Below are 11,569 nucleotides of genomic sequence, written 5' to 3' on the forward strand. Positions count from 1 at the left end.
CTTACAAAATAGAAAGCAAGTACAATTTAATATGCTATTAAGTAAAGACGTTTTCCCCATTGGGATTGAATTGCAAAACAAAGCTTTTAAATAAGTGCCAGTAGTGTTCTATAAAATGAGATGATCTTTTCCCAACCTGGTACACGGTTGGAAGATGTGTCAGGGACGGGGTGCGTGCGGGAGAGAGGGGCGGGGCTAAGCTCACTCTGAAGTACAGGAGCCCACAGGGTAGCATCGGTGGTAAAACTCAAAGAAAATAGATTTTCATAAAAACACATCGTCCTTAACTGTAAATATATAAAATCGATTAATTGCCCAGCTCTAGCTTCTTGGTTAAAAAAGCACTGGGAACATTAGCTAGCTAGATAACATTAGATACTTGGGTTAAAAGGGACTGGGAACATTAGCTAGTTAAATTTGGAATAAGTTGTTGTTATATAGACTAAATGGTAGGATAATGTACAAGCTGTCTATAATGGTTAATCCTTTTCTTTATAATTAACTTTAGCTGTTAGGTGTGGTATTGGTAACAACACTGGGTCAAGCTAATGTTGCTAATGCTAATGCTCCTGCCTCAGTGCTGAAAAAATCTGGAAATCTAAGTTTACTGTAATTAAACAGAAGCGCTTTAAACACCCAAATAAACAGTTTTCAGAGAGAAATCTGTGTAGATTAACATCCAGCGCTCACCTTTAAAAGAGAGAAAGAGAGAGAGAGAGAGAGAGAGAGAGAGAGAGAGAGAGAGAAAGAGAAACGTCTCCATACCTTCTGTAGTTCAGCTGATCCTGCTCTTCCTCCGGCGCTCCAGCTACAGACCCCGGAAGCTCAGCCTCATCCGGGTTATGTGGAGCCCCGCTCCCTCCCCCGCTATATCACATTATACCCCATCACCGCTAGAGGGAGCCCGCGAGGGAGTCCTCAATGCATGGAGCTGAATGGAGCTAAACAGCTAAAACTCTCATTTAAAACACTGTATAACTACTTCTCTGGAGTTTTCCTTTAATTTTACAAAGTAGAACAAAGTATTTCACTAAAATAGGAAAGAAAACATACCTCTATATTTCTATTTTCTAAAACTAATGTTTTTTTATTCAGTAGATTTACTAGCATTACTGCTACTGATGCTGGAGTTACACACAGCTCATTTTGAAGGATTTAAACTGCAGTTTAAAAGCAGTTTTAATAATTACACATACACATGGTTACACAGAGCCCATTTAAAAGGATTTTAAAGGAGCTTTAATAATTATCTCTGCTCTGCTGAAACAGCTGATGTTATTCTGTGTTGAGAAAAAAATACAATTTTCAGTAAGAAAAAGTGAGTTACATATGTAACAATTAAGCTAAATAATAGCTTATAAATGTTTAATACTTTTTGTAATGAAAATTGTATATATATTTTACACATTTGTATATATTTCAGAGAGTCTGGTTTCTCTGGTGGTTTGAGAAACTAGTAGCAGATTCTGAAATGGATGCTCCTTGCTCCTTTTTATAAAATATTTTAAATGACTTCCTGTAAGATTACTGCGTTTCTTGTATATTTTCTCTGTAATTTTACAGTAAAACTGTAGTACATTACATGTTTTTTTCTGTTAGTAAACATTTGGAAAATGTAACAAAAGCTATAAAATACTGCATTTTCATAGCAGTGTAATTATGTTATGTTAGAATTATTCAAGCAATATACAGCAGGAAAATAAAAGAAAGTAATTTTACTGTTACTTAAATCTTTAATTTCTCAATAAGCAGATTTATTCTATAAATGTGTATTACAAGAGAGAATAATTTTACAGTCTTTTATAGCTTGACATGCAGTGACTGAATAACTTACTGATCCATGCATTCCCCAAGAAGATGCAGATATAAACAGCACAATCTTTTCAGAAAGCTCTTTATTAGTAAGGGTTTTTTTTAGTAAGTAAAACAAATGTCACCATACATACATTCATAGCTATTTAAAACCAAGGGAACATCATAAAAATGACTTGTTTTTAAAACCAGTACACACATAAAATCAAGACTAATGCCATCACATTTCCTTTTAAAACGTGATTTCCCCTTCCCCATGTATTCCTTTAAGCTCCATTAAAAATAAAATAAATAAAACAATGTAAAATAAAATACATGTTAAACACATTAAACAACACACATTTACTTTGATAAAAAACATAATTTCTTAAAATGACCATAGGTTATGTATTTTATTTTTTTACAACATTGTCGTTGTTTTGTGTGTGTATTTGCGTGTTTTATGGAAATAAAAGATGGCTCGATCTGAACCTGAAAGAAAACTTGTTGTTGGACTAAAATCAGAACATAACAATAAAAGCAAGTAGTAAAATTACAGCTTTTATAATTACATTTTTTCCTTCCATCATCAACTGTCTTAGTGCCCAAAACCCCAAACGTTGCCTAACTTTCCCTATCGTCTCAGTCCAGTTACCCCGCCCACCACCCTCTCTGTCAAATTTTACTCCTAAAATCTTTATATCAGTTTCTTTAAAATTTAAATCCAGGTCAGTCTGTATGTTCCTCACGGTCCAAAGAGCTGGGCCTCGGACTTGCTCCTATTGAGCTTAGCGCCCGAGTCTCTTCCAAATCAGTCAGTCATATCCAATGCCCTTTGCACTGCTGTCATGTCAGAACATAAATGCGTAATGTCATCCATAAAAAGCGAACAAGTCACCATCAGTCTGCCTGGCAAGTCTAGTCCTTTAATCCATTTATCCTTTCTGTAGATCTGCACCAGCGGCTCTCTACATGCCACGTACAGAAGCAGAGATAAAGAGCACCCTTGGCGGATGACAGAGTGTACACTGATCGCTTTTGTGAGGTGCCCGTTTACACAAAAATTTGCTGCTGATGTCACTGTATAGCAGCCCCACCCACTGGGAACCCCATATTTTGCAGTACCTGAAACAGGTACTCGTGCGAGACCCAATCGAAAGCTTTAGTAAAGTTTAAATTTAGAACTATCAGCCGAATGTTTCTGTCTCTCGCAAAACAGATGCCGTCTCGGACCAACACTAGGCTGTCCGTGATCTTCCTTCTGGGCACGGAGCATGCTTGATCTGGGTGGATCACCTCCTCTAAAACCACCGACATTCGTCTGGATAAAATCTTGCTAAAAAGTTTAAAAATTTAAAAGTCTGATAGGTCTCCAATCCTTCAAGTCTGTCTTGTCTCCTTTTTTGTAAAGTAAGGTAACTATCCCTCACCTGAAGCTGTCTGGGAGTCGGTCCAATTATTCAAATTCATTAAAAAGAGTCAGTATGTCAGTAGCTAAAATGTCCCAAAAGGTAAAATAAAATTCCTCTGGGAGTTCATCCTTTCCCAGGCACCTTTCCTTTTTTAAAATCTTTAAGAAATTTTAATGCGTCAACTCCTGTAAAATCCACTATTAAAACTTCCTGACTATTTATTGTTTCATCTACAATTAAAAAAATCTATTGTTTCTTTCCTGGTTGTTTTTTCATTGTAAAAGTTTTTGTAAAAGAATTCAATTTCTAAAAATTCCCCTCTGTATTACTTCTCTCCCTTCTGTTTGTTATTATCTTTGTTATCTCCCCAGGCCCCACGCTAAGATTTTCTTAAACTTTTGACCAGTGTTAACTTTTTTCAACACAAAATTGTTTGAATATCCATGGTGACCATCACAAAGTGAAGCATTGATTATTTAATACAAGGAGTAAGTGCTTCTCTTTAGGGTAGTCAAAATGGTGCTATTGATCAATTAAGTGAAAGCTTTTTCAGCAATCAAAGATTATTATTAAATTTTAAATTAAATATGAAATACATGATTTCATTATATTATAATATTATATACCAATAGAACTAAGCATATTAAGAATAATTTGTTAACATAGGGTTTCTTGGTGTAAAACATTCTTACATACTGAAATAATCCTGAAGATTTCTTAGTTCTAATGGATCTTTGTGTCGAACATGTTGAACATGTTGAAGTGACTCAAGCAACCAGAGGTGTTTGTCTTAAATTTCTAAACAGAACCAGATATAATCTGGCACAAGTAGTCTCAACATCAGTAACTTCTTACTTAACTGTGAACAAAAAAAAAAAATCAAAATTGGCTAATATTTTGTAGTAGAATGAGAATGCTTGCTGAACTCATTTTGGAAAAGTTTTAAAAATATTCACCATCCTATATACAAATAAATTCTTGAAGAAATATTTTTTATTTTACAGTTTAGTTTAAACTGATATTTGCATGTGAATATTCAGATGCTTTTACAAGTGTGAAGTACCCTTCTATACAGAAATCAAGATGGTTCATTGTGATGTCAGAGAGTGATTTTACAGGGAGTAGGTGTGAATGACCTCAATTTATGAAAAGCTTTCAGAATACATAAATAGTAAGACTTTAGACAAGGTGAACAACAAACAAGATCTGCTGCAGTACGATCTCCTTTTCAAGAATCTGCAGGACATCAAGAAGGTAAATTCAAAGAAAATGTAACCATAATATTTTAAATTAAATTTTGATTTAAAAAAAGTATCAACTGGAATCAATGTCACAATTGGTGCTCTAACAACAGCACTGATCTTTCCATAGTAATTAGTAAGTGTTATTTGTTGGGGTAGTTTTAAGTGACACAAGCAACCAGAGGTGTTTGTCTTATATTTCTACACAGAACCTGATATAATCTGGCCCAAATAGTCTAAACATCAGTAACTTCTTCCTTTAATATGTAAAAAAAATGTGTCAAATTGGCAAATATTTTGTAGCAGAATGAGACTTATTTTGGAAACGTTTACAGTTGAAAAAAAAGTTTAAAGTTTTTACCATCCCATTAACAAATAAACTCAAACAAATCATATTTATTTTACAATTAATTAGTTTAAAACTGATATTTGCGTATGCATTTTTAAATGCTTTTACAAGTGTGAAGTACCCTTCTATACAGAAATCAGGATAGCCCATTGTGATGTCAGAGAGTGATTTTACAGGGAGTAGGTGTGAATGACCTCAATTTATGGAAAGCTTTTAGAATACATAAATAGAAAGACTTTAAACAAGGTGAGCAACAAACAAGATCTGCTGCAGTACGATCTCCTTTTCAAGAACCTGCAGGACATCAAGAAGGTAAATGTAAAGAAAATATAACCATAAACACATATGAGAACTCCCTAACTAAAGGTCTTAGACAGTCATAAAATGTGTCATTTATTCCGCCTAGTCGCCCTAATTAAACTAATAGTAGTTTGAATAAAATGACTTACCCTATGGTTAGGAACTTATGTGTTCACCAAAGTGTTTTTTTTTTGCTACTTAAAGAAGACCTGTAAGTCACACGTTGACCAAAGTACTGTTAGGTTGTTCAGGTCGACTAGGTGGACCAAATGATGAAATTCTTTCTAACGTAACTCTAATGGTTAGGTAGATAGGGAATATATTCACATACATGTCTTTGTTCACCAAAGTGATTTTTTGCAAATCACTTGCATCCTAGCACTTGTGCGACCCTAAAACGCTATTTCTGTTATTTAATAGAAGTTGCGCTAGCCATATCATATGATGCCACATTAACATTAAATTCAGAAAACACATTCAGAAAAATCTGTATTAAATTTAGAAAATATCTTCTATCTATGAGAACACTTCTAACATTTCTTTAAACACACCTTCTCTTTTTCAATGCGTTTTCTTTTATTTTTGTTACTATGTACACTGTAGATTCTCACCTGAAGGCATCAAAACTATGAATGAACACATGGAGTTATGGGTCACAAAGACACTGATAAAGTGGATAAATGGAGAATGCAAATTATAATAATTTATAATTATATATATTATATATTTTTAAGTATTAAAAAAAATCCAAACAAAAACTCTTTCAAATAAATAGTTTTAATTTATTTCACAAAAGAAATAAAAATTGGCGCTAAAAAGCGGCCAATCAGACTTCTTTAGAGAGTTCAGCGCGCTGAAAGCGGCCAATCAGAATTCTCAGAGGGTCCAATGCACAAAATAGCAGCCAATTATATTCATCTAAGAGACGGAGGCGGGTCATGTTTTGGAAAGTGGGCGTTAACTCTGGTTGTGTTAACTCAGAAAAACTTCTCTGAGACGGAGATGGAGAGAGAGCTTCTGAACAGACTGTTTCAGCTCGTAATATTAAGAACACTAACACTAGAAATCTCCAGAACTCAGCGTTTTTAATCAGAAACAATCAGTAAAGAGCTGAGTGCCGCTGCTGAACCTGTGGATCTACCGTGTGGAGTAAGGGAGGAAAGTTCTCTGACTGTGAGCTGCCCAAACGCTCCTGTTTAGCCCTGGGGAACCTGAAGGTGGACGGAGAACTCTGCTTCAAACTGCGTCTAAAATATGGTGTAAGAACACCGGGAGAGTTTCGGTGAGTGTTAAAACACAGAAAAGTGTGTTTTAGACTGAAATAGCCAAGAGTAAATAGAGCTGTAAAATAGCGCTAATTAGCCTAGCGGCTAACGCCACTCACTATGCTAAGCTAATGCCGTTGAGTGCATTACAAACAGCTAAGCTAATACTGCTAAATAATCTGTGGGAGAAGCTGTATTAATGTGTATGTACAACTGTGGGGAAAATAGCACTTATTAAACTGTATTCAGAGTATTTGGGTATTGTTTTTGTAATAATGCTGCTGAATGTTAAGCTATTGGTAAGCCACAGACATGTGACTGTAATTGTGTGAACAGTAGAGATGATATGAGTTACTCAGACACTGTTTTCATCTAACTTAAACAGGTCAGTTTTTTTTCTTGATATTTGAGTGGATTGAACTTTTGATATAACAGAACATGATAAGTAAAAATTATTTTATTTAAAGATTTGAGATCTGTGAAAAAAAGGGAACAGTTTATTGGTTACTGACGTATTTATTTTGTCATTTGATTTGTACGGTGGCCGAGAAAGCCCAACGCAGTGCAAATTGAAAAGCGCTGCAAAAGCACAAAACACATCCAAAATTACAACACAGGCGCAGCAACTAGAAAAACGCGCTGCAAATACAACCACAACACAACGGAAGTGAGTCACAACACAACGGAATTTTTCCGGAGGACCTTAAAAGATACTGTACCAGCTAAGCTGCGTCTTCAGTAACGTCTCGGACTTCACTATGTGTACAAAGGACAATAAGTGGCAAACAAGGCGTTTTGTGAAGCAGAACTTTTAATAATATGCACACAACCGTGGTGATCACAGGTAATAAACATAACTTACTTTTCAGAAGCTTGTTTGCCACTTATGGTCCTTTTGTACACAGCTGGTACAGCATCTTTTAAGGTCCCCCGGGAAAATTCCGTTGTGTTGTGACTCACTTCTGTTGTGTTGTCGTTCTATTTGCAGCGCGTTTTTCTTTTTGCAGCGCGTTTTTCTATTTGCAGCGCATTTTTCTATTTGCTGCGCCTGTGTTGTAATTTGGATGGATGTGTTTTGTGTTTTTGCAGCGCTTTTCAATTTGCACTGCGTTGGGCTTTCTCGGCCACCGTAGATTTGTGATACACTTCTGTTTTATTTTATTTACTGATTGTTATTGTTATTTTGTAACAATTAAATGTATGCTTTTGGTTTAATTGATCTAAATATTTAATCTGAAGGATTCTTAAATAGGTAATACATTTCTAACTCTGAAACTAGACTACTAAAATAAGTGTAATAATGACAGGGAACCTAGAAAAGAAGAAAGTTATTAGTAATTAGTTAGTTAATAAAATAACTGTAAATAGTCTGTAATTATTAGTAACAGTTAATACTTACCAAGGTTAAATAAATGAATCTGTGGAACAAGAAATGGGTGTTTAGGTTTGATTGATACTTTCACTGAAAGGTTAAAGTTGGAACTGAAAGTTGGAACTGAAAGTGAATATTTACCTGTGGTTTGGTCATTGAGATTTTTTTTTTTCTGGGGAAAAATACTTTGTGATTACTGCATTTTTAATAACATTTAATACACTTTGTAACTTGCCACATACCTGGTCTCATTTATTTCATGTACTTTGCTCCCAGAGCGAACCTTACTGGTCCATTATTATGGTCCATATTGTTAATTTGTGTAACCTTAGTGTACATGTGTCACACGTTCCTGTCTAAAGTGCTACACACACTCTTTGCATTCTCTCAATGAGCTTGAGCAAGAGGTGGTCATCTGAAATGGTTTCCAACAGTCTTGAAGGAGTTCCCAGAGGTATTTAGCACTTGTTGCCCCTTTGCCTTCACTCTGTGGTCCAGCTCACCCCAAACCATCTGATTGGGTTCAGGTCCAGTGACTGTGGAGGCCAGGTCATTTTTTGTTAAAGTGCAAAACTCCACATGTGTTCATTCATAGTTTTGATGCCTTCAGTGAGAATCTACAATGTAAATAGAAAATAAAGTAAAACTCATTGAATGAGAAGGTGTGTCCAAACTTTTGGCCTGTGCTGTGTATATATAAAATAAATAAATGTTACTGCGCAAAAGCGAACGTGACTTCAGAGAGCAGAAGGAGGATTAGCGAGGCACAGCTAATGGCTCAATTGTGCCCTGTTATTCCTTAAAAACAAGAATTAGCTTATAATGCTTAATCCACCTTCTTTCCAGAAATTGGCACATTTTTGGTTAGAGGACACAATGAGGCACCAGCAGTGCCCTATTTGCCACGTCACATACTCGAATCTTCCTAAGCACCTGACTGGATTCCACAACGTGGCGAATCCCAAAGAGAAGGCCCTGCTCCTGAGCCTCTCCAGCGGACGGTAATTACTACTTATAAACATAACAGAATCGCAACCTTTATACTTAATACTCGACTACTTGTAAAAATTTTTTTTTTTTATTTAAACATATTTTTTATATAGAATTGCATAAACTAAAATATATTATTAATATTTAGCGTGAAGGGTTTGTTCCGATGTGAGGAGCCTCAATGCGGGAAAACGGTTAAAAGGCTTGACAGGCATTACGCAGAATGCCACATTGATAAAACGGTATGTGAAACAAATTGTTCGCTTTTTATTACAGGATGTTAGTAATACTTTTAGTAATAATACTTATTAGCTAATGTTTCTTTTGTGTTTTCATGTTTTATAGCTCGATGAAGCTAAGAGCATCGTCACAAGGTGCAAAAAACAATACATTCTGGAGCAGCTAGGAAAACTGAGGGAAACCCATCCTCAGGTGCTGATGGTCAGCGTGCTGGATTTGGGCGGCCAGGACAACCGATGGACCCGACCACCCCCCAACGCACCAGCAACGGCGGACCCAGCCTGCAGCCAGGGACATCAACGGACCCCCCGCCTGAAAGCGGAAGTCCTGGATAGGGCCATAGACATCCTACCTGACACTGAAACACCTGGAATGTCCACAGATGTCAAACCAGAGCCAGTGCCGGTGGAGACCACCCAGGACCTCACACCCAACTGCTCAAACACAGACTGCCAGCGGCTTCTGAGAGAAAATCAGGAGCTCAAGGCACGTCTGGGTTTGGGCAAGGGAGAATGCCCCAGGCAGGACTGCCAGCATAAAAGCCAGGAGCTCTCCAGGCTGGTGCAGCTCTACATGGCAAGCCCCCAGAAGAAGCTCCGAAATAAATTTTCCAGAAAGGATGATTTTGAAACAGAGCATGCCCCAAAATATGGTACGTGCATCTATTATCATTTTTCATATGTAAGGCAAAAATATTTTCCAATTCATGTAAATATTATGTTTTCCAGAACAAGTCCTACAAGACTTTTTTGTCTTCTGTGTCGGGGCCAATCCTTCAAGCAAAGTGAAAGACAACGGCAATACCTGCCGGAGCCACGTCCGCAGGTTTCTTTTGTTTGCAGGAGAGGGCAAGCTCCTGAAGGGGGACTTTTCCTTTTTAGCCGACTCAACGAAGATTGCAGAGTAAATATTAAAAATGATACTTATCTTTAATTTGTTATCCAACTGTGGTTTTTAAATTAACACTTTGTTTGTGTTTGTATTTTGTTCTATGTTCTATTGTTTACAGGTGGGTGGAGGTTCTGAAAACAGACAGAATGAAACCCACGACCATAAGAATTAATCTAGTAAACATCCACAAGTTCGTCAAATTCCTAAACGACCTGCCTGCAACCCAAACAAAACTCAGCGTGAGGGACTTCCAAAGGATCCATGCACAGATAAAGGCACGCCTGAAGGATCTACAGAAGGACGTCACTGTACATAGCAGAGGAATGCAGTTGAGACAAAGGACACAAACTCATTAAGTTATCTGAAAAACTTCTCTGTATTAAAGGTCCGTTACTTGCAAGATCTGGCCGTTAGCGCCTGGTCGTCAAGTTCAGCCGGTTGTTAGTCAAACTGTATGTGTAAGAAAGAAATGAACTCCTTGTGAGTGGAAGTCGTTCCCAGAGCTCTGTTTTAATAGTGTTAGTTGCTGAAGATGAAGTATCCTGTCTCTCTGTAACTTATCTCTACTTCAGGATTCCATCAAAGAAGTTCGTTTTGAGTTTATTAAAGTTAGAGGGTGTTTGCTTTGTTTCAGTGATTTAGGTCAGTGGTAATTGGTTATGTTTTGGATTTTAGCTGTTTTTTGGGAGGGAAAGGGCGAATATTGGCGATTTCTTGTGTTTAGATGATAGTTAGAACTGTATTTAAATATTTTTAATTTTTTTTTAGCCAATGAGGGTGAAAAGAACGTACAGGGTCGAGGGGAGCGGTAATAACGTCCAGGTCGGACAATGCTGCGATGACAACTAAGTAATCCAATTACATTTCTTTTTCTTTATAATTTTATTTATAATTCTCTCCATTTTCTCCCCAATTTACACGGCCAATTACCCAACCCATTCATTAGGACTCCCCCTATCACTAGTGATACCTCAACACATCAGGAGGGTGAAGACTAACACATGCTTCCTCCAATACATGTGAAGTCAGCCACCGCTTCTTTTCGAGCTGCTGCCGATGCAGCATTGCCGAGCAGCCTGCGCGCTTGGAGGAAAGCGCAGCGGCTCGGCTCCGGTACATCAGCTCACAAACGCTCTGTGCTGCAGACATCACCGTAGGAGTGATGTGGGGAGAGAGCGCCATCTACCCACCCCGAGGGAGCAGGGCCAATTTTGCTCCCTCTAACGCTGGCAGCTTGATGGCAAAGCTGCATGAGCTGCATGCGACCTCCTGCTCATAGTGGCAGCGAGTAATCCAATTACATTTAAGTAATATTTTCACCTTCATTCCTAATTTTTTAAATTTTAAGTTTTTTTTTATTACTTTTTTTGCCCCGTGTGTGGGGAGACATATCCGGCAGCACAGTCCAACCCAGCCCGCCCAGGGGTCACAGTCACAGCCAAGCCCAGTGTTCTAGAGCTTAGATTGGGCCCAAAAAATCAGACCCGACCCTGCCTGAGCTTGTGCACGTTCGGCCCGAGCCCGACCCCACCCGACCCATAAAATGTCATTATGAGCCCGAGCCGACCCGTCCCTTAAACTGCCTGTTTTGAGCAAAATCTGTTCAGAATGATGGTAATTAACAATGAAACACAGGAGCATAAACCTTGTATTTAATAAAAATGTTTTTTAAGAACAGCTGGCTTGTGCGGCCAGAGCTGTGTGATTATAACATTTTA

The 11,569-nt window shown here is 37.5% G+C and overlaps 3 protein-coding genes across 4 annotated transcripts in view; 1 reads left to right on the forward strand and 2 right to left on the reverse strand.

Annotated features, from left to right (window-relative positions):
- The window catches only part of LOC125801339 (zinc finger protein 239-like), a 176,953-nt gene that overhangs the window by 16,585 nt on the left and 148,799 nt on the right, over nucleotides 1-11,569 (reverse strand). The gene's annotated exons all lie outside the window — the stretch shown is intronic.
- The window catches only part of LOC125801396 (zinc finger protein 585A-like), a 56,273-nt gene that overhangs the window by 8,180 nt on the left and 36,524 nt on the right, over nucleotides 1-11,569 (reverse strand). The window contains exon 1 of one of the 2 annotated variants that reach the window (XM_049478038.1): nucleotides 766-833. The exons of the other annotated variant lie outside the window; for it this stretch is intronic. The gene's annotated coding sequence lies outside the window, so the exon portion shown is untranslated. Of the gene's footprint in view, nucleotides 1-765; nucleotides 834-11,569 lie in introns of those variants that run through there. 2 annotated transcript variants of the gene reach the window in all.
- On the forward strand, nucleotides 8,141-10,361 carry LOC125801248 (uncharacterized). Its single transcript, XM_049477671.1, has 6 exons — nucleotides 8,141-8,184; nucleotides 8,577-8,731; nucleotides 8,869-8,962; nucleotides 9,066-9,612; nucleotides 9,689-9,863; nucleotides 9,970-10,361. Exons 2-6 carry the CDS (start codon nucleotides 8,607-8,609, stop codon nucleotides 10,205-10,207), a joined length of 1,179 nt encoding a protein of 392 aa, XP_049333628.1. The 5' UTR covers nucleotides 8,141-8,184; nucleotides 8,577-8,606; the 3' UTR covers nucleotides 10,208-10,361.

The sequence above is a fragment of the Astyanax mexicanus genome, chromosome 4, assembly GCF_023375975.1.
Source record: "Astyanax mexicanus isolate ESR-SI-001 chromosome 4, AstMex3_surface, whole genome shotgun sequence".
NCBI lineage: Eukaryota > Metazoa > Chordata > Actinopteri > Characiformes > Acestrorhamphidae > Astyanax > Astyanax mexicanus.